The 23,231-nt window shown below is 51.7% G+C and overlaps 1 protein-coding gene across 16 annotated transcripts in view; it reads left to right on the top strand.

The window, feature by feature from the left end:
- The window catches only part of SIPA1L3 (signal induced proliferation associated 1 like 3), a 237,685-nt gene that overhangs the window by 143,386 nt on the left and 71,068 nt on the right, over positions 1-23,231 (top strand). For all 16 annotated transcript variants that reach the window (XR_009537315.1, XM_060132592.1, XM_060132601.1 and 13 more), the window contains 6 exons: positions 1,393-1,523; positions 9,552-9,740; positions 10,972-11,146; positions 13,216-13,319; positions 16,245-16,402; positions 22,246-22,822. Coding sequence is in view for 15 of the 16 variants with exons in the window: in XM_060132592.1 (XP_059988575.1) it covers positions 1,393-1,523; positions 9,552-9,740; positions 10,972-11,146; positions 13,216-13,319; positions 16,245-16,402; positions 22,246-22,822 (1,334 nt within the window). In the remaining variant the exon portion in view is untranslated. The remainder of the gene's footprint in view (positions 1-1,392; positions 1,524-9,551; positions 9,741-10,971; positions 11,147-13,215; positions 13,320-16,244; positions 16,403-22,245; positions 22,823-23,231) is intronic.

Below are 23,231 nucleotides of genomic sequence, written 5' to 3'. Positions count from 1 at the left end.
GCAGATAGTGAGTACTTATCATGGAGCATTAAAAAGAAGCTTTTCTTTAAAAGAATGATTTCTTTGTAGCCCTGGAAACTCATAAATAAGTTAGTCATTGGTCAGTGTTTATCGATTGCCTATTCTATGCTAAGACCGCAAGGTACTGGGTATGCATTGGCGGAAAACAAAACAGATCCTGCAGCTGTTTCAGGAATGAACTGATATCTGTGGAGCACACTTATTCTGTTCTCTGACCAGCTGGGGAGATTGTTTAACCCACTGCAGGTGCTGTTCTTATTGGGACCATTAATTAACACACATTTGAGCCTTAGATAAGCCTTTGAATCACCAAGAGCATCTTATGAGAATAGGAACCAACATTTAAATATCGAGAGCGCTGGGGTGGGAAGGAATTTCTGGCAGTGCGTAGCTGCTGACTTCACGGACTTAAGACAGACGGCTGGTCGGCATCTACCACAAGCAGGAGATACTTGGGTTATATATCAGTTAGAACTGTTTGCCTGGAAGGATTATAAGACAGCAGCATGTTTTTTTAAAAAGGGGAGACAGCTGTCATTTGGGGAGAGAACAGGAGACTTCCTCCATGACTTGGTAAAGTCTCTGTCACCATAAGGAAAAAAAGAGTAGTGTTTAAGCTTCCTACATCTATAGAAATATGGTTAGATAAAGGTGACGCTTGGGGACTGGAGTCATGGTCCTTTTCTGTGACAAACATCATGCCCTGGGGGTAGTACTAGCCAACACATCTCATGTGCTTACTCTGTGCCTGGCCCTGTGCTGAGTGCTCCATGCTTATTAACCTGTTTAGTCCTTACAACCGGCTGAGAGAGGGCTCCATCCTTCCTGGCACCGTTGTACAGATGAGAATGCCATCAGGCGACTTGGGCCACACATCTAATGAGTCCAGGGCCCGGATTTCAGCCGGGCAGAAGCCTCTCTAGACTAGAATCTAACCACTTCACGAGGGCTAATTGGCAGCTAAGCTGCTGAACATTTGCAAATATGGGATAATCACAGCGAAGCTAGGTTTATAACATGGCACGCACTGTACTAAGCGTTTTTGGTTCGTAGCCTCGTTTCACTCTCACATCGGCTCTATGAATCCTGGGTAGCGTGAGGGCCCCCCATTTCCCAGATGAGAGCGCTGAGACTCAGGAGATTTCTGTGGGGTATAGTAAGGTGGGCTTTAACCTCTTAACGGTCTCTCCATTGAGTGTGATCGTGACCAGCCGTGAGGTTTGTGTGACCAGGATCCCAAGAGCCTGCACAAGAGCTCTGTACGGGTTGCACAGGAGCCTTCCCCGGCTGTCCTCTCAGCAGGCCTGCCGTGGGACGTCACCCCTCCTTCCCAGAGAGCTGACTCTGAGCTCACCTGCTCTTCCCTCTCAGAGCATGCCAATTACTTTGGCGTGGACGAGAAGCTGGGACCAGTGGCCGTGAGCATCAAGCGGGAGAAGCTGGAGGACCACAAGGACCACGGGCCTCAGTACCAGTACAGGATCATCTTCCGGACCCGCGAGGTAGGCCCCATTGCTATTGTTATTATTACATAAATCACAGCCACTCACATCTATGAGCCCTTACTCTGTGCCAGGTTCTGTGGGTAAGTGCTTCCCCTGTTTCAACTCGTAATCCTTCCAACAGCCTCAGGAGAACAATCCTGTCAGTCTCCCCATTTTACAGAAGGGAAGACTGAGACTCAGAAACATGTCTGAAATCAGTGACTAAGTGGCCAGGATTGGAATCCAGTGTGTCTGACTGCAGAGCCCAAGATTCTGACATTTGCAAAAGATTAACTGTGATGAATATAAAAAATAAAGGGAGAGATATAGGGGATTCTTTCAGGATTGTGCGATGCCCTGCAGAGTGGAAAGGAGAACTAAGGCAGCAGGTCTCGGGCGGGGCAGGAATTGGGGAATCTCAGCAGCAGGCACTGCCGTTGATGTTGATCAGCTCAAAACAGGCCCAGCCTGCCTACTTTCATTCAGAATAGAGGATCCCATTGTCCTGGCTAGGTCAGAGGTCTTCCCTTGCAATAAATGTCAGCTGTGGCTAGGGAACAAGGCCCGTTGGGGGCACCCTGCTCGATTAGGACTCTTAAGTTGTAAGTGGCAGAAATCTACTTCTATCTGGTTTAAGCCAGAAATAGAACTCATTGGTTTATGTAACTGCAAATCCAGGGGTAGGAATGGCTTCAGGCATAGCTGGACCCAGGCACTCAAATGATGTCACCAGAACTCTGCCTCCTTATCTCTCCCGCTCAGCTGGCTCTGCTGCTTTTTGCATTGTGAATGTCATCCTCTCCTGCTACTAACAAGCTCTCTCCATGTCATGGGAAAATGGGGACCGGCTGCTCAAATCTTTTCCATCTTTATACTTTCTCCTCCACGTTCTTATCTGCTGAATCTCTGGGAAGGACTCTGATCGGCTCTGCTTAGATCACAAGCCTGGGCCAGTCACTGTTGTCAGGGGTGATAGAGGACTCTGTCTAGATCTAGGACATGTGCTCCACCCTGGGTCCAGGGGCCGGGCTGGGCACTGTGATCAACAGTTCTGTCAGAGCCACCCACAGGTGGTGGTAGGGGGGTGGTTCCTCAGCAAAAGGTGGGGAGCTAGGCCAGTAGAAATGATAGAGACTTCCAAAAGACCTCAAAGGAAGACCTTTTCAGAAAAGGAGCAGTCATCAGCTGGGCAGGCCCCCCCAACGGATCTCCCTCACCCCTGCATTACCCCATCCCCCTTGGGCCTGGGCTTTGGCACAGACATGGGAGCCCAACAGGCAGGCACTGCCAGGGAGTTTGGATGCGGGGCCGGCCGATCCTGGACCTCATCCAGGCCGGCAGATGCTGCACCGAGGGCCGTGGCCGCATCCCCTCGCGAAGACCTTCCCGCTGAGGGGGAGTGAGATGACACAGATGGCAGCGTAGGGGAGGCAGCCCCAAAAACTTGGTGCCCCAGATCACAGGTGGTCACCGGCCCCTGAGTCTCCCCAGCATCCTCCTCCTTCCCTCTCCTCACCTTTCTGGCCAGATGAACACCAGGGCAGAATGTGAGGTGACAGCTCACACTGTATCCAAGTGTTGTATGACATGTGGGGAGCCGCCAGGTGAAATGACAACAGCCATCATATACTAATCAATAATATTACAGCTGCTGTTATATTGTAGATTTATTCAACACTGTGTGTCGGGCATTTTCTACACCGATTATGTATATTCACTCCCTTTGCTGTGGTTCCTATTCAGTAGGTTGGAAACTGGTTTGGTGCCATTCCTGGCTCGTTCCTGCTTCCGTTCACTTCCCACGCCCAGCGCCCACACACTAGCCTCTGATCCGCCCCAGGCTGGGCACAGGGCCTTCGCAGCTCAGGGGCACAGGCCTGGGGTTCATCCACTCCACGGAGATTCACTCAGCACCACCACCGGCCAGCACTGTGCTGGGCACTGAGGAAACAGTGTAAATAAGGCAGCAGAGATGCTCATGGAACTGCATTTTTGCTGGGGAGGCAGACAATACGTAGATACTCTTGTAAATTATACTACGTGGTACATGATGACAAGGTGGAAAGTCAAGCAAGGAAGAGAGATAAGTGCGGGGGTGGTAAGATTTTTAGACAGGATCGTCAAGGGAGGTGTCACTCGGAAGGGAACATTTGAGTAAAAGACCTGAAGAAGATGAGAGGAGCCATGTGGACATCTGGAAGAGTGTTCCAGACACAGGGAACATCCAGTGCAAAGGTCCTGAGGCAGGACCAGGCCTGGCACAGTCACTCAGCAGCTGTGAAACCTTGGGCACGTGGCTTCTTCTCTCAGAGCCTCTGTTTCCCCCATGGGAATCCCACTCTCACAGGACCATAGTGTGGGCTTGGTGAGGTTGCCCATATAAAATAGGCAGTGCTGGGCCTGGCACTCAGGGAGAGCCCAGTGAGGATAGCCGTTGGGAGAGGTCTCAGTTTCCTGTCCCCTTGTCACATTCAGTCAGGCCTGTTGACTTTTGGTGCACCGTGAGGTTCATGGCCACAAGCAGGCCTTTCTCTGCCCCTCACACACATGCAGGCCACACGTGTACTCAGTCCTGGCCCCAGCCCCTTGCAGAGCCGCCTATTGGGCACTAAGGCCTGAGGACCTCGTCATCCTGTCATCTGGAGGTAGGGGCAGTGGCCAACAAGGTTTGCCTTGCCCCTTCCTAAGGCCCTTCCTGCCATGGAGGCAGAGAGTCACATAACCCAAAAGTAGTAATGACAGTAGTAATAAGAACAGCTAACACTTTTAGCACATATTCCTGCCAGGCACTCTTCCGAGTGTTTTATATGCATTGACCCTTCAGATTCTCTCAGTAGTCCCATGATGTGGGTCCCATTCCCCCCATTCTACAGATGAGGACTCTCGAGGCCTAGGGCTGTCACTCGTGAGGGTCCCCCAGTGGCAGAGCCAGGATATGAACCCAGACTGCCTGTGTCCCCAGCCCGTGCTCTTAACCACTCCCCACTCCCTGTGGGGTTGAGTTTGTATTCTGGCTCTGGGAACAGACAGCTTGGGGTTCGGTTGGGCTCTGCCACTCACTAGCCTTGTGAGCTTAGGCAGATGGCTTTACCCCTGGATGCCTCAGTTTCTTCATCTGTAAAATAGACTTTGTACCGTTTGTTCCTTGTGTCCTGGAAAGGCGGGAAGGTTCTCCTGGACCGGCACGCACGAGGTGGCATAGCACAAGGCTGCAGGGTGGTGAGTGCTCTGAGCGGCAGATACTGTGATGACGCTGCTGTCGTGTTGTCACTGTTTCCCGAAAGGTCAGAGGGCCTTTCTGGGGAGTGAAGGTTCAGCTTATGGTCAGAGTTCTGCCCTTCTCCTGTCGACACACACATCTCAGGCTCCGGTTAACCAAGGCATGGGGGCCAGAGCGAAGGGCCCAGGCTGTTTTCCAAGCCAGCCGGCTGGCCTGCCCCAGATGGCCGCCCCCGGCCGCCAAGCAGACCGAGTGGGCTCACATCTCCCAGCAGATGGGATGGGAGTGTTGGCAGCTCTGAGCCTCCCGCTGGGGCGGGAACAGACTGGAGCTGGGCTTAGGACCACACGCCGAAACATCAGCCCCACCCACCCTGAGCCTGGACAGGACAAGCTCCAGGCCAGGGCTGCCCTGTCCTGAGCCCCTTGCCGGCAGAACACAAGGAATGCCAACTAGCCGGGGACTCTTTGGCCCAGCAGGCTCGGTGGGTTCCCTTTGGCCCCAGATATGAGTTTTTGACAAGCCTTAGTTTTGTGAGGGTTAGAGGTTTAGATTTTTTTTTCTTTCTTTATTGAAAAAGTAACAGTCACTCATTAAGAAGTTAAACAGTATATATGTATACAAAGCAGAAAAGGAAGAACCTTGTATTAAGTGTAAAAAGCAAGTGTAGTAGCGAACCTCATTTGGGACCTCACTTGTGTTCAGTAGGCACCGATGATGGTGTGATGTAATCTCCAAAGCATACTGTTAAGTGGGGGGAGAAACAAACTGTAGCTTCCTATTAAGGTTAACTTTTTTAAATTTTTAACTACACATATGGCTTTGTGTAAAAACATCCGACGTGTGTAATGTGATAATGGCTAACACATATATTGAGTGCTCACTGTATGCCAGATACAGTGGTAGAAAAGCACTGTACATGGATTATCTTCTTGAATCTTTATAACCCTTTGCGACAGGCACTGTTATTCCCCATTTTATAGATAAGGGAACAGGCACAGAGAAATTCAGCAGCTTGCCCAGAGTCACACAGCTAGAGAAGGGGGAGAGCCGGGATTTGAACCAAGGCAGACTGACTCCCAAGTGACCTCCCAGGAAGAGCTCTTGGAGGGTGGACGCAGCACAGGGGAAGGCAGGGATGCATCTGAGTCAGTAGCTGGTGGAGAACAACCTGTGCCGATGGTTAGTTGCTGATGTGGCCCTGAATCCCTTTCACAGCTCAGTGAGATGATGCCAGATGTCATCAAGGGTCAGAGCACACAGGGTCTCGCAGCCTGAGCAGCGAGTGTAGTTTTGTTTGGTTTTGTTTTAAGGCAAGGGTTGTTTTTTTTTTAATTTTTCTTTTGGCCGTGTCGGGTTTTAGTGGCAGCACGCGGGATGTTCGTTGAGGCATGCAGGATCTTTCATTGCGACGTGCGGACTTTTCTCTTCTCTAGTTGTATGTGGGTTCTAGGGCACGTGGGCTCTGTAGTTGTGGCGCACAGGCTCCAGAGCACGTGGGCTCTGTAGTTTGCGGCAGGCGGGCTCTCTGGTTGAGGCATGCAAGCTCAGTAGTTGTGGCATGTGGGCTTAGTTGCCCCGTGGCATGTGGGATCTTAGTTCCCTGACCAGGGATCGAACCCATGTCCCCTGCACTGTAAGGCGGATTCTTTACCATTGGACCACCAGGGAAGTCCTGCGAGTGTAGATTTTATTGGGAGAGAGGCGGAACGCTGTCAGCAGGTTCTGCACAGAGGAGAGACACCATCTGACTCAAGCTGCTGCGGGAAGAATGGACCGGCGTGGGGTGGTGGTGGGGCAGGTGCAGGGAGACTGGGAAAAGGCTGCTGTCACAGTCCAGGTAGGACATGATGGTGGACAGGGCCAGGTGGAGAGCAGAGGTGGCCACACGTTGCAGCCTGCCAGTGCCCTACTTATTATCGCCAGCAGAGAAGGAAAAGCTGGGAGCTTTTCAAGTAGTGGCTTTTGGTCACGTCTTCAGAGCCAAAAATGTGACGGTAGGCCACCTGTCTGGAGGGTTGGAAGAGAATGAGGATTTCTGGTCCACGCTGTCTCTTGGCCCCAGCAGAGGGCACTGTGGGGCAGTGTCAGCAGGATAGAAAGGCGCTGATCCCGTTGGTGCGTTCATCGAAATTCACAATCCCAGGGCCACCCAGATTGGCAGGGCAGAGCATCCACATCACAGTTTTTCGTGATGTACTTCAAGACTATCCGGCTTATCCTAAGAGAGATTTGTTTATTAATTCCCAAAGCCAGAACTGGGAACTCCCAACCATGAGATCATTCATTCCTAACACGCATGCCTCTTGCCCAGGTCCTGTTTGGCAGGGTTAGGCTGTATGCTTAGAGGCAGTGTCATGACACGTCATTTTTGCCACCTCTTGCATCTGTTGACTTTTTGGGGTGAGCGTGTTTTTCCAGTTAACACTGATCCTCCCTAGTCTTTAAACCGTAGCCCCAAGTGTATTTTGGGTGCTGACAGCAATCCCCTTGGGGGAGGATTTTTTTTCCCTGCTCTGCTGCAGACTAGGGAGTCTTCTCGCTGTGGTGCTGGAGCTGCCGTGCCTCACCCAGAGCACAGCGGAGCCTGGCGGCCAGCAGCACAGCGTAGATGGAAGCCTGCGCTAGTGATAGTGAGGACGGGAAGCAGCAGGGGCTCTCAGACGGGGCTGGCGGGGTGTAAATTGGTACAGCCACTTGGAAAACGATTTGGCAGTTCAGTAAAATTGAAGATTAACATGCCTGGTGACTCAGCAATTTCTCTCCTAGGTATAAACCCAGACGAAAATGTGTCCATGTGCACTAGGAGATGCTTCCGTGAATGTTCCTAACAGCACTGCTCACAGTTGTCAAACGCTGGAAGCAGTTTCCGTGCTCGTCAGCAGTAGGATGGATTAAATCCATTGGGGTAAAAACGTCAGCCTCTTACTGCAACATGGTCGTATCTCACATCCATAGCATTGAGAGAAAGAAGCCAGATAGAAAAGAATACAAATGACATGAAGCTCAGAAGCAGGCAGAAATAAATTCTGGTGTGAAAAGTCAGGATGGGGTTGCCATTAGGGAGGTGGGAAGGGGCACGAAAGTGTTTCCGGAGTCTAGTAATGTGTTTCTTGGTCTGGGTGGTGATACCTAGGTATTCACTCTGTGATCATTCCTTGAGCTGTACTTCTATGTATTGTAGACTTTTCTGTATACGGATTATATTTCACAGTTAAAAAAATATTTCAAAGAGAAAAATCATGAGCTTTGGAGACGTCAGACCTGGGTTGGAATCCTGGTTCAGCCACTTAGCTGTGGTGACCTTGGCTAAGGCACCTAACCTCTTAGAGCTTCAGTTTTCTTATCTGTAAAATGGAGATAGTAAAACCTCCCCTGAACAGACCTGTACCTAGATAGCTGCTATCATTCCTGGAATACAGTGCAGTGAACTATGCCTTCATAAATGTGACTCGTTATTAAGATGTATCTGTTAGAAATTGCTTTGTCTGCAAAGTAACAGAAAACATGACTAACAATAGCTAAAACAAATACGGGGTTATTTTAATTATCTAACAGAAGAAGTCTGGGGATAGGCAGTGGCAGGACATGACTTCTGTGTAATTTTTGTTGTTGTCGTCTCTTTACTTACGATCACAAGATGGCTTCCACAGCTCCAAACATCTTATCCTTATACCAGTGTCCTTAGAAAAAATGGGCAGGTGGAAAGGGGCTTTCCTTTACCAGGGAAGAAAATCTGCCCTAGACGTCCTCCCCAAGCTGAATTCCATCCCATCTCATTGCCTGGAACTAGTCATGTAGCCAACTATAGGAAAAACTTGGAAAGCAACATCTGCGTAAGAGGAATGAGATGGCCATGATTGGCTTGACTCAGGTTTTCAACCCTGGCTTCACATCAGAATCACCTGAGTAGTATTAAAAGAGACAGAGAGGGGCTTCCCCGGTGGCGCAGTGTTTGGGAGTCCGCCTGCCGATGCAGGAGACACGGGTTCGTGCTCCGGTCCGGGAAGATCCCACATGCCGCTGAGCGGCTGGGCTCGTGAGCCATGGCCACTGAGGCTGCGCGTCTGGAGCCTGTGCTCTGCAACGGGAGAGGCCACAGCAGTGAGAGGCCTGCATACCACAAAAAAAAAAAAGAAAAAGAGAGAGAGAGAGTGAGTGAGTGTGTGTGTATAAGTATACAAATATACAAATATGTAAGTGTGTGTATACATACATACGTGCGTGTATACATGCATGTCTGGGCCCCACCACAGACCAGCCAAATCAGAACCACTGGTGGTGATTTTTTCAGGAAACCAGGTTGAAAACCAGTGTCACAATTCAAGATCCAAGATGGTACCGGTGTCCAGGGCAGGCAGGTGTTTTACATAAGAGCTTATGGTAATAAGTGTACACGTAATATTATTCCTGATAATGACAGTAAGAGTGTTTGTTTGAGTGTCTACATTGTGGAGCTTGTTTTATCCATTATACCTCTTATTACCTGACATAATCCATCTCCTCGCCCGCACGTCAGCTCCAGGAAGACAGGGGTCTTTCTTCTTTCATCATTCGTTGAACAAATGAAGGACGTTCCATCCACCATCTCATTTAGTTCTCCCAACAGTCCTTGGAAGCTGAGGCTCACAGATGGGCAGTCACTTGGTCAAGAACACACAGCCAGGACACAGCAAGTTCAAGTTGGTCCAGACCTAGTGCTTTCTGGCAGAGCCCAGGCTACTAACCATCCCACATGTCGCTTTGAGAACAGGACACCCTCATGTGCTCTCATCCCTTCCCGAGTTCTGAGAGCCTCCTAACCTTCCCTCCTCTTCCTCGAGCAGCTCACCACCCTGCGTGGATCCATCCTGGAGGACGCCACACCCACAGCTATGAAGCATGGGACAGGGCGGGGCCTGCCCCTGAAGGACGCCCTGGAGTATGTCATCCCCGAGCTCAACATCCACTGCCTGCGGCTGGCTCTCAACACTCCCAAGGTGACGGAGCAGCTGCTGAAGCTCGACGAGCAAGGGGTGAGCCGGGGCCCAGGGAGGGGGGTGGGGGGACACTGGGGCAGCAGCCTGCAGCCCCACTCCCGGTACCTCCTTCTGTCTTGGTCACTTGTTTTTTTCTCCAAAGAACAGAAACCCACTCAGGTTAGTTCCAGTAAAAGGAGTGGTCTCCTATCAAATTCTAGGGGTGCCAAGAGCCGGAACGTGACTGGGTCTTAGGAGGGAAATAGTCTAGGAACAAAACAGCCACCAGGTTCCCGTGTGTGTGTGCGTGCTCCCTCTCCCTCACTGCACACTGCCTCCCTCTGCTTCTCTGGCCCTCCCACAGCTCACAGAATTACTGTTAGGATTATAGGCACATGCAGGCCCCAGTTAGCTGACTCTCAGCCCCAGTAGAGCCTCTGACTGGCCCACCCTTAGGTCACATGACTGTCGATGGTCCAGTCACCAGTGAACAGAGGAATCAGGGATACATAAAAAAAACATGGAGGACTTTCCTGGTGGCACAATGATAAGAATCTGCCTGCCAACGCAGGGGACACGGGTTCGAGCTCTGGTCCGGGAGGATACCACATGCCGCGGAGCAGCTAAGCCCATGCGCCACAACTACTGAGCCTGCACTATAGAGCCCTTGAGCCACAACTACTGAGCCCGTGAGCCACAACTACTGAAGCCCACGCTCCTAGAGCCTGTGCTGTGCAAAGAGAGAAGCCACCACAGTGAGAAGCCCACGCACCGCCACAAAGAGTAGCCCCCACTCGCCGCAACTAGAGAAAGCCTGCGCACAGCAACGAAGACCCAACGCACCAAAAATAAATAAATAAAATTAATTAATTAAAAAAAGAAAAAACACGGTTATCAAGGGCTCACCCCCTAAAAAACAATGTCGACTAGACTGAGTCCTCCAGAATTTCCTTTTGCAGAACCTTAGCCAGGTCCGGTCCACCTACTTTGGGAAGCCGGCCAAGGTCTTTCCCTTGAGAGAATGGCGTTGCCAGCCGCCCTCGACCCTCATGTAGAAAGCATGAGAATGGCGGCACCAGCACCTTGTTGTGCCTCCCTGGAATGGCAGGGTGGGAGAGGGACAACTGGGATGTGCCCCCATGCCTTTTTTCTTCTCTGGCTGTAGCACTGAATTCCTGTGTGACCCCGGCAGCTCCCTGGGCTCCGTGCCCGAGAGAGCCTGCTTTGTTCCATGCCCCCCCTCCATTCTGCCTGGCCTGCCTCCCTGATGCCGCTCTCGCCTCCGCAGCTCTGCCGGAAACACAAAGTGGGCATCCTCTACTGCAAGGCTGGCCAGAGCTCGGAGGAGGAGATGTACAACAACGAGGAGGCCGGGCCGGCCTTTGAGGAGTTCCTCTCTCTCATCGGAGAGAAGGTCTGCCTGAAGGGCTTCACCAAGTACGCCGCCCAGCTGGACGTCAAGAGTAAGTGGCAGTGGCGGGTGGCCTTGCGGGGGGGAGCAGGGTGAGTCCCAACCGCACCCTCATCCCGTGAGCTAAGGCCCAAAGGCCTGGTGATACCCAGGTGAGGACTCCGGGCAGCGGGAGCTCGAGGACTCCATTGGTGGGAGTGCGGGCAGTGCAGCCACTCTGGACAGCAGTACCTCATGTTCTGGTAGAGTCTGAAGACTCACTTGCTTTGTGTGTCAGCCCTTGCGCTCCTAGACACGTCCTCTGAGATCCTGTGCACATGTGCGCTGGGAGACGTCCTGAAGGGTCACAGCCACAGATACCTGCATGGTGCCCAGTGTGCACAAGGACCCCGGGGAAGACAGTGCTCCTGGCCAGTGTCGCCAACTAACAGGCAGGGCTGCCCTGGCCTCACAGCCACCTGGAGGTCACCTGGCTCTGGCACTGGCCAACCAAGGCTTCAGTGACCTCACCTGTCACAGCTTCTCCCCTAGAATGGAAGCCCACAAGAACAGGGATTCCTCGGTCTGTTTTACTGCTGTTTCCCCTGCACCTACAGTTAAATAAAGCTGGTGGACCTCAGTGCTCAAAAAGGCCAAGGAGTAGGCTTCCAGGGGTGAGTGTGACACCCTGGAGTTACTTGCAGTGTGGTTTGTGGGTTCACTCACACATCCAGCAAAAACAACCTCCTGGCTGTCCTCCCTGGGCAGGAAGGAGCAGTTCAAGAGGATACGATCAAATATGGGGAACCCAGCCTCATGTGGGGGCTGGGCCTCAAGAACATGGCATGTGACCCGAGAGGGATGAGTTGGAATAAAATAGGCAAAGAGGGAGCAGGAAGTGCGTTCCAGGGAGAAAGAACAGCACGTGCAAAAACTCTGAACCCTGAGGTCTAAAGGCTGTTGTTCAGGGAATTAATGTGAAGGAGGAAGTGAGGGAGGCAGGCGGGGGCCTTACCATGCAGGACCTTTAGGGCTAAAGGTTAGGGATTTTGGTCTGTTTCCTATGAGAATTTTGAAACTCATAAGAGGCAGCATTGAATACTGTTAAGGAAACACTCTGGAGTCAGATAGCCTGAGTTCCAGTCCAGATGCCACCACGGACTGAAGTGTGCGTGACCTTGGGCAAGTCACTCCCTCCCTGTGCCTCAGTTTCCCCCATAGAGCCCCTAATCAGGTGTTTCTCCCTGGTCATAACTCCCTCCCATTAGAGATGAACAGTATTCTGACTCGTACGATTATCGTTCCCTTCTTTTCGTCACAGTTTTGCCATCTTCATACGCATCTCTAAATAATATAATTCGTTTTGCTTGTTTGACAACATAATGTGAATGGAATCATACGGTTTGTGCTCCTTTGTGTCTGGCCATTGTATTCGTGGGATTTGCCCATGTGGTGGCTGTGACTCATTTCTTTTCACGGCCGTGTACTTTTCCACATAATGAACTGTTTATCTGTTCCTTGGACTAACATTTGGAGGATACTTGTACCCGTATTCCGGGGCATCTGTGTACAATTTCTCTAGGCTGTGATCCTAGGAGATGAAGTGCTGGGTCATCAATTAAGCCTATCTGCAGGTTCAGTCGATCTTACTAAAGAGTTTTCCAGAGTGGTTGTACCACCTGACCAGCCACACAGAAGGTTCCAGTTGCCCCACATCCCCACCAACCCTTGGCACTGTCAGACTCTTAAATGTTAACCAGTCTGGTGGGTGCTTAATGTATGGCTTCCTTTTTATCTAAATTTACTGGATTTTAAAGGGTGGAGTTAAGTGAAAACATCGAGTTAAAAACTAACACAGGGCTTCCCTGGTGGTGCAGTGGTTGAGAATCCGCCTGCTGATGCAGGGGACACGGGTTCGTGCCCCGGTCCGGGAAGATCCCACATGCCGCGGAGTGGCTGGGCCCGTGAGCCATGGCCGCTGAGCCTGCGCGTCTGGAGCCTCTGCTCTGCAACGGGAGAGGCCGCAACAGTGAGAGGCCCGCGTACTGCAAAAAAAAAAAAAACTAACACAGATGGCATGTGGGATATGGCAGGAGCCCAGGGGTTTTGGAGGCGTGGTGCTAACTGGTGTTTCTGTTTCAGCTGACTCCACGGGAACCCACTCCCTCTACACGACTTACCAGGACTATGAGATCATGTTCCATGTCTCCACCCTGCTCCCTTATACCCCCAACAACAGGCAGCAGGTCAGTGGGGCCCAGGGTGGGGGCCCCAAGTGATTTCCAGTGGGTACACAGCTGAAGCCATGGCGCTCTCCTTCCCCACAGCTGTTAGCTGGCTGCCGGCCCGGCACTGGCTCCCCTGGCACCATCCTGTGCCGCACGTGGAGGCCTTTGGCCCTGGAGACCCTCTGCATCACGGTCTCATCACCTGGGGGTTGGAGACTAGGTCAGGTGTCATTCACTGTCAGTCTTCTTCTGTTTCCTTGGCCATCCTTCTACCCCAACTCCCCTCAAGAGTCTCCTGAGTCATCAGGGATCCTATGGAAAAAAAAAAAAGTGTATCAGTCAACATTATTTCGACTGCAAGTGATAGAAGCACAAATCAAACTGGCAAAAGCAAAAAATGGTATTTACTGGGTTAGGCGATTCTCAAGTACTGGGAGAGGGCTGGCTTTAGGTATGGCTGGATCCAGGAGCTCAAACAATGTTAGGAATTCTTTGCATTTCTCGCCTCTGGTTTTCTTCTTAGTGGCCTTATTCACAGATCTTCCCAAGTAGTGCAGAGTGGCCCCCCAGCAGCCCTCGCCTTACATCCCACCAGCTTTGCTACCACGGGAGAAAGAGAGCTGTGCCTTGCAGAAGTCCCAGAAACGTTTCAGGAATGAATCTCATTGGATCACTCACTTGCCAGGCCCAGGGCAGGGATGGAATGGGCTGACTGGCGAAGCCTGAAGGACATGCCCACCCCTAGAGAGGGCGAGTGAGGTCAGCTCAGCTTGAAACGTTGACAGAGATCAGGGAGGTGCTTTCCCAAAGGGGATGGACACGACTGCCAGAAGGAAGAGGAGGAGGTGCTAGGTGGGTGCAACAGCTGACGCCCACCACCAGGAGCCTCCTCACCTGGACACGCCATGCATGCTCAGTCCGGGAGCAGTTTCTAATGAACAGAAACCCCACAGACTTATGGTTTAGTGTATATATTTTTTTCCATTGGTACAGGTGATGTTGTAGATTTTACTGGCCGAACATGGTCAAATATCGGTGATTTCAGAAGGTTCACCTAATAGCAGCTGTAAGAGCATTGCTGTCATTAGGCCTGGGTTGGAGTTCTTTCTCTGCCACTTCCTAGCTGTGTAATCTCACCTCCCTGAGCCTCAGATCCCTCCTCTGTAAAATGGGCGGAATGGGTAGCACCCATGTCTCAGGGTAGCACTCATGTCTCAGGGTCATTGGGAAAGGACCCTGTACTCATGCATGAAACTGGGGCTTGAGTCAGGACCCAACATGGGAGGCGCACAGGAAGCAGACAGAAACCTACTCCTGGACGTCTGGGAGGCATGGTGGGCAAAGCTTGGGTTGTGGAGTCCAGCAGAAGCGGGTTCAAATCCTGGCTGTTTCCCTCCATGACTGTGTGACTTAGGGCAAAACGTTTAACCCCCGGGAACCTAACTTTTCTCATCGGTAAAAGGAGGTAGGATGAGTTAATGACTCACAGCCTGTTGTAAAGATGAAATGAGGACTTCCCTGGTGGCGAGGTTGTTAAGAATCCGCCTGCCAATGCAGGGGACACGGGTTCTATCCCTGGTCCGGGAGGATCCCACATGCCGTGGAGCAGCTAAGCCCGTTCACCGCAACAACTTAGCCTGCGCTCGAGGGCCGGCGAGCCACAACTACTGAGCCCGCACACCCTAGAGCCCGCATGCAGCAAAGAAGACCCAATGCAGCCCCCAAATAAATAAATAAATAAAAATTAAAAGAAAAAAGATGAAACGAGGTTGCAGCTTTCAGATGTGGATGTAAAATGCCTAGTGCAGGGCCGGCCACAGTAAATGGGTACTTTATCTAGCAATTTAATTTAATCCAGTGTAAAACTCACATAAAGAGCTAAGAGTTCAACAGTGCGAGTTGTGCCACTCTGTGGGACTGGATTTCACACCACGGGCCACCTCACGTAGAGCTACATGTGTCTCCCATCTGCGGACCTCACGTGGCCAATGGGGATTCCTAACAGTTACATGAAGACTAAACTTGTACAAATAAGAACAATGTAATTTCAGCAAACAAGTAAAATGTCGTGAGTACATCATCGCCTACAAAGATGACAGAGTTTTTCTCAGAGACCGTGACAGGCAGGGGAGAAAGGACAGGGCTCCTGTGGGCTGGTCTGAAGCTGCCGCCCCAGCCTTCTCAACTCAGGTGTCCGAGAAGGGGCGGCAGCAGGGATGGGCCCTGCCAGTGGTCTCGGGTCTGACTCTGCCATCGTCTGTGAGCATGGCCTTGAGCAAGTCGAAAGCCGCCAGCCCGTGCTCTTCTCCAAGAGATGTTTCTTGAGCAGCTGCTGTGTGCCAGGCTCTGCTCTAGGCACTGAGGATACAGCAGGGGGCAGCAAACAAAGCAGACAAAACCCTTGTTCTCACGGAGCTGACATGGTAGTGGGAAAAGACAGACAAGAAACAAAAGGAAGAGGGGAAGCCGCTGTACGCTAAGTGTTAAGTAATAAAGGCAGAAAAGCCGCTGTACGCTAAGTGTTAAGTAATAAAGGCAGAAAAGCCACTGTACGCTAAGTGTTAAGTAATAAAGGCAGAAAAGCAGAGGGGGTGACATCATGGATAAGACAGTCAGCGAAGGCCTTGTGGGAGGGTGACATTTCAGCCAAGACCTGAAAGGAGGGAGGGCGGGAGCGAGCCATGTGGGGATCTGGGGGAAGAACGTTCCAGGCAGCGGGAAGAGTCAGGGCAGGGGCCTTGAGCAGGAAACGTCTCTGGAGTGTTTGAGGGGCAGCAGGAGGCCAGCGTGGCTGGAGCAGAGTGAGCGAGGGGGAGCACCGAAGGAGACGGCAGGGAGGTGACAGGGCGAGGGGGAGCACCGAAGGAGACGGCAGGGAGGTGACAGGGCGGATCGTGAGCCTTGAGCCGACCATGACGTTTTCCTCTCCCCACCGTTTACCAGCTACTAAGGAAGAGGCACATAGGAAACGACATCGTGACGATCATCTTCCAGGAGCCCGGGGCGCTGCCTTTCACCCCCAAGAACATCCGCTCCCACTTTCAGCACGTCTTCATCATTGTCCGAGTCCACAAGCCCTGCACCGATAGCGTCTGCTACAGGTATGCGCCTGCACCCTACCCCTGCATGCACCGGAGACCACAAAAGCTGGTTTCCAGCATCCAGGCAGCGTGCGGCAGAGAGAGAGAGTGGGGACAGCTGGCAGAGAGAGAGAGTGGGGGGACAGCTGGCCCAGGTGGGCTGCCTCCTGCGTTTCTTGTTTGTGCTTCAGTAGGGGAGCTCTGTTCACACCTTCCCACACCTTCTGAGAGAGTGATTCTTAACCAGAAAGGGGCATGTCACCCCAGTTTCGATAAGCAAACCATCAGGGATTTGTATTTGCCTGGAATCTTTTGCTTGCAAGTGACAGAAAACCCACCTCAAAAAGGCAGTTATGTACGTTGGTTCTCATAAATGACACGTTCAGGCCTAGCCGGATGTGCTCCACTTCCCTGTCTGTCACTTCGTTTGCTGGCAGCTCCAAGCTTAACATCTTCCCAGCTGCAAATCCAGCAAAAAGACAGCTTCCCTTTCCCAGGAAAAGAAGCCCCAGGATTGAGGCTCATTGACCTGCTTGGGGTCACGTGCCCATCCTAGAGTAAGACCACCAGCTGTGCCTGGGCACAGGGCGCATGGGCTGAGAGGCACAGGAAAATCGGGATATGGAAGGATGGAGACAGGGCAGGCAGGGGCCCCCCTCGGGAGGCAGAGCTGAGGCTTCTCTTAGTTCGCAGATCAAGAAGTGACACAAGCCTCAGACCCATTCAGCGTCCTCCCAAAGCACCAGTTCTCACCTGGGGGCGTGGCTGGCCCCCAAAGGACAAATGGAAAGCTCTCTGGCCTCTCACCTCTGACCCCCAACCACCCTGTTGCCTGTCACAGAGGCAACTACTACTAGCTATTTCTCACGTATCCTGATACCTTCGGGCCATACAGGCAAATGCTTACAAGTATTCCTTTTCCACCTTTTAACACACATGGTACCATATCCCACACACTGTTCTGCATCCTGTATTTCTTCACTCAACAGCCTTTGAGAACTTTGCACACCAGTCCTTAAAGTGCCTCTTCCTTCTTTATGACTGCATATTAGTCCATCACGTGGATGCCTCAGAACCTCCCCCCATCCCTTATCAACGGGCATTTGGGTTGTTTCCTGTTGCCTGCTGTTACACTCCCCGCTGCAGTGCATAACCTAGTTTTGTGGGGGGTTTTTGTGTTTTGTTTTTGTGTTTTGGCCATGCTGTGCTGCTTGTGGGATCTTAGTTCCCTGACCAGGGATTGAACCCGGGCCCTCAGCAGTGAAAGCACTGAGTCCTAACCACTGGACTGCCAGGGAAGTCTCCATAACCTAGTTTAGACTGTCATCGCACATGCGTCCAAGTACACAGCTGGGATAGATGAAGTCCCGAGCATGGAGTTACTGGGCCAAAGGGTATGTGCGTAGGTACACTGGGTGGTCTCAGTGGAATTGCCAGCATCTACCAGTTTCTTCTTGGCCAAATGTGTGAGAGAAAGGAGGTGGATTCCAATATGCAGGACGTGCTGTTTGACCACCAGGCTAGATGTGTTGCCCAGTGGCCGCTGGGAGCCAGTACACCGCATGGCAGGGCCTTCACATGGCCCAGGCCTGCAGCCCCCCTCCCTCACCCCCGCCCATTTGTTCCCGGGACGGAGCAGCAGCTACGAGGCCCTGCACCTCCAGGCTCCATGTGGGCCTGAGGTTACTTAGATGCTGTCGATGTTCCTCAGCAGCTCAAAGGTAGCCCTGGTGAGCAAAGATGGAGTTGTTCTCGAGCTCACACACACATACACACAGACACAGAAGGACACAGCCCTCCTGTAGCACATCAGAAGCAGGGGGCTGCTGGGTGGGCCTTTCTCCCCTTTCTCCTAACTGTGAGCCCCCCTCTCCTACCTGGTTTATCACAGGAGCCTGCGGCTGACCTCCTGCCTTTCCAGGCCGGCCTTCACGTGGTTTCCAGAACGATCTCTTTTTTTCTGATGCTCGAAGCTTTCTTGTTTTTTTTGCAGTTTAATTTGAAATATTTTTATTATGCAATGTTTTAAACGTTCTGAAAAGTACAGAGGATAATATAACAGACACCCATGTGCCTACCACCAAATCTAACAGATGTTAACATTTTGCCATATTTGCTTCAGCTCTCCCTTTATTTCTGAAGAAAGAAAATGTTAGAGATACAACCAAAGCTGCCCCTCCTGCAACCCCTTTCTTCCCCTCCTCTCCTTCCCCACACGCAGCTGCTCTCTGGACTGACCTTCCCCTGTCCCCACTCCCACCCCCCGGTGTCTCCAAACACGTTTCTGTCTCAGCATTCATCACCCTGTAGGAACAAACTATTGATGTGACTCTCACCTCCCTCGAGGGTAACCCCACGTCATACTCACCTTCATACATCTATGCTGGCCCGGCGCTTGCCATGTAGAGGACCGCAAAGACGCCTTTGCCAACTAGACACATGCCTGGCCCAAACATTGTAGGCCCTGAGAAGATAGTTGTTGAATAAATAATTATGAGTGTTCTAGAAATACTGAGCTACAGCGACCAGGTGACCTGGTGGTCGCACCATCTCCTGGCTGCATAAGGAGGTGCCGCCCTTTCCCGCTCGCTTCAAGTGCGTACTTTCTGCATAGTGCACCGGCATCCCTGCAGCCTGTGGGCTGGGGAAACCCCATCCCTCCTGCTGGGGAAGTGAGGGACCAGCTGTTCTGATTGTCCAGAAACCTTCGGCAGCTTGCAGTTTCATAATTCTTAAAATCATGAATCAGGACTATGGGAAGAGCCCAAATCTGTCACTGTAAGCGGCCACGTCCTGAATGAAGAAGTTGCAGAGCCATTCACATCTGTAAAGTACAGTCTGAACATGGCTTTAATTAGAGTAGAGAGACTGGCGAGGTTGTCTTATCCATCCCCCTGCCTGGAGGCAAGGCCACGCCCACAGGGTTTCCCACAGAGGAAAAGCTGCCTGGTTTGTGTGGCCTTTGAAGAACCTCTCCACCGGGAAATGCCTTTTTCTGTCAAACCTACCCATTGGTAGGAATCTGTTTCTTCTTGGTCTGTCTGCTCAAGTTTAAATCATTACTTTAATCGGTATTGAACACCTGTGCTGGCTCTGGGGCATCAGCTGAGCCCAGGTGGGTGGCACCCGCCCACACACATTCCCGGGATGTAGAGAAGGTTTCACTGCCCAGTGAACCGTGGAGGTGGAGAGCAAGGGGTCTGGCCTGACCCACCTGGGCCTGCAGTAGCTCCCTCCATGGTCTCCTGCACATTCTTTGGTCCCACCCATCCCTTTCTTCGTGGGGCAGCCACGGTGATCCTTACAGATGGTCAGCCTGGCACCTGCATTCATCAGGGACCCGCAAGAAGCAGGTGCCCCCCACTCTGGGTTTTAACTGAGGGATTAATGAACAGACTAATAGGTGTGGGTATGTTAAGGGAACCAATACAGGAAAATGAGACATCCAGGGACCAGCAACAGCAGGGAGCCATTACCCCACCCCCAGGGATGAGGTCAGAAGGGGATGGGAGAAGTTTCTGGAAACTAGGGAGAACTGTGGCTTTGGGAGAGGGGCTGCACAGCAGAAGCTGTGGCTGTTGAGTAAAGGGCCCAGGACTACAGCCACTGCCGCCGTCCGAGCCCAGCAGGGAGGCAGTGAAGAGAAATAAATACTCCACCTTCTCTCCTCTCCCCTTCCCGTAGCCTGGCCAGGGGAACCCAGTGAAGGTCACACAGCCTGTAGAAACCCACCTTCACCAGGGCAGAAAATGGCAGAGACTGCGTCTGGGGGCACAGGCGGTGAATAGCCAGCCCAGATGGTAAAATGGTTGCTTGTTTCGGGATGAAAGGCACTAACTCGCCATCAGGGCCCTGCCTGGCCTGGTCCCTGGTGACCTCACCAGCCTTCCACCCTTCACTGCCTGGGCTCCGGGCACCCCGGCCTCACCTCGCCCTGCACGTGCTCTTTCCCGTCGGGCCTTGTTCCTCCCATGCCCACTGCCTGCACGGCCCTTCCCTTAGCTCTTCCTCTGTCTCCTACTCAGCTGCAGATCCCAGTGTAATTTCTCTTCCTCACAGCGGCCTTCCCAGGACACTAAATCCCCAGGGCCCAAGAGGGGGCGCGTCCCAGAAGCGCTGGTCAAACAAATGCATGAATGTCACCCTGTCCTCTTGTCAAGTTGGGTGGGGGCTTGGGAGTCGAAACCTGAACAAGCCTTTCATTGTGATTGGGTTTCACAAAACAGGTTTTAATCAAGAATCTCATTATTTTAAAAATTGTCTTATGGTGTGAAATCTCTCCCAACACCGCAATCACAAGCTGACATTTTTCTAGAAGGTGAATGCAGTACTCTCTAAGAAAAACCTCGTTTTCAGCACCTCATACTGTTTTTTAATCGTCATTATGTAAACAGCACAACTCATGGTGTCTCTGGAGCCCCTTTAAATGTCTTTCCTTGAGAGCTGTCTTCCCCTGCACCCTGGGTGTTCACTCTGGCAGGTGCTATAGCCTTTCTGCCTAATACTAGAAATCGTCTAACTTGTAGCCAGCCACTGAGTCTCGAATGTCACAAACGAGGTTCATCAAGTCTCGACTTGATGACCACATTCTCAGCAAATCTCCTGCCTCCCAGCTCAGGATTGCCTCTGTCTGGGAACCTCGGTGGATGGGGAGCCTGCTTCCCTGTCCTCTGTTTCTCCACCTTGCACTTCCCCTCCCCCAGGCCTGCTCGCTGCCAGTTTCTGACCTGTCCAGGGTTGGAGCACAAGGAGAAAACGGGAGACAGGGAAGTGTCACTGGGGCTCTGGTCACAGCGGGCTGCGTGCTCTCTGGGCTCTGCGGGGGCTCCCTGCCCACCTTCTAGATCTCCCAGGCAGGAGCAGACCCAAGTCTCCTCCCAAATATAAGGGTCACCTAGGGACAGCCCCTATTCATGGGGCCACTTTCTCCAAAGATTTTCCTCCCAAGGAGATCCTCCCTCTCTAATTTGCGTAGTGGGTGAGAAGGTTATTTGGGGGAACAGGTTTTAGATCATTTCCTTTTTACTTTCTCACTCAGTTGCTATCTGATTTCGATCATAATAGCATCTCAGTCAAAACTAAAGTAGGAAGAGCCCCATCCTAACTTCCCCATACAATGAATTTTCAGAACAACCTTTGTAGAGATGATTTATAAAGTGTGTTAGTCTGACACAAGTGTCTGAAGGAAGTAAATCACAGAACGTTCCATGTCATTCAGGTGTTCCTACAATGCTGCTGCTTAACAAACCACCCCAAAGCTCAGTGGCTCACAAACATCATCATTTCTTCTTGGCTCACACATCTGCAGGTCAGCTGAGGTCTGGCTGGCCCTGGCTGCAGGTTTGCTCCAGGTGTCCTCATCCTCCTGGACCAGTAGGCCCTGGGGCATGTTCACGTCATGGTGAGGGCAGGTGCATAGGAGGTAGGCCTGGCCCGCACACACATTTGTGCCTTTGCTCGAAAGCCATTGGCCAAATCAAGTCACATGACCAGGCTCAGGCTCAATGGGGTGGGGATGTACCTGCCCACAAAGGTAGCGAGGAAGGGGTGAATTTTTGCCAAACTATAATTTACCGCAAGCCTGTATGTATGTAAAACAAGATTAACTGAAGTTGAACAATGCTAGGAAAATTATCCTTTGAATATCAGTGGATGTCCTAACATCTGTTGTATAGGAAGTAAAAATGCATGCATGCGCCCTAAGACTTTCTCCAGTTTCCAGTCTAGTCGGCTGGCAACTTACTAGTTAGACGTAGACTTCCGTTCTTAGAAAGGAAACTCCTCCTTCTGGTCATGTATTGTCTTTCTAAAGGAACTCTCAAGTGCCTATCTTTCTACCATGTAAATAATTTCTCCCTCCTCAGTATGGCTGTGACCCGATCCAAAGACGCTCCTCCTTTCGGACCCCCCATCCCCAGTGGAACCACATTCCGCAAATCTGATGTCTTCAGAGACTTCTTGCTGGCCAAGGTGATTAATGCTGAGAATGCCGCGCACAAGTCCGACAAGTTCCACACCATGGCCACCAGGACCCGCCAAGAGTACCTCAAGGACCTGGCTGAAAACTGTGTCTCCAACACACCCATCGACTCCACCGGCAAGTTCAACCTCATCTCCCTGACCTCCAAGAAGAAGGAGAAGACAAAAGCCCGGGCAGGCGCTGAGCAGCACAGCGCTGGGGCCATCGCCTGGAGGGTGGCGGCTGAGGACTTCGCCCAGGGGGTAGAAATCGACTGCATTTTGGGAATTTCCAACGAGTTTGTGGTGCTCCTGGATCTACGCACCAAGGAGGTAGTGTTCAACTGCTACTGCGGGGATGTCATCGGCTGGACCCCAGACTCCTCGACGCTCAAAATCTTCTACGGGCGAGGGGACCACATCTTCCTAAAGGCCTCTGAGGGTTCTGTGGAGGACATAAGGGAAATTGTCCAGCGGCTGAAGGTAAGGGAGAGAGCTTCTCAAGGGTGCTGCAGTTCTGCAGTCTGGCAGAGGCCTTAGGAACCACTAAAATGCCTCCCTGAGCCCAGTCAGTTAGGCCAGGACACTCATCGGCCCCAAGAAAATCAGAATTGTCACTTACACACCAGGGGTCTAGTGGGTCCCGCAGCCTGGGTTCTTTCTGGGGAAGGTGTCCGAGGCTCTCCGTGCCATCACCTTGGGAGGACAAAAGGCATATTTACTCACTCAAGATGTTGATAGGAAAGATAAGTTTAAACTCATGTTCAAAATGTAAGGATACTTTCCAGAAGAATTAAAACAGAATAAAAGGTTTCCAGACCATTAAAATATAGGACAGAAACAGGATGTTGCGGTGGGGAGTATACAAAAGCATAATAAAAGAAACAAAACA

The sequence above is a fragment of the Lagenorhynchus albirostris genome, chromosome 19 (genome assembly GCF_949774975.1).
Source record: "Lagenorhynchus albirostris chromosome 19, mLagAlb1.1, whole genome shotgun sequence".
NCBI lineage: Eukaryota > Metazoa > Chordata > Mammalia > Artiodactyla > Delphinidae > Lagenorhynchus > Lagenorhynchus albirostris.
This window is presented reverse-complemented; position numbering and strand designations above follow the sequence as displayed.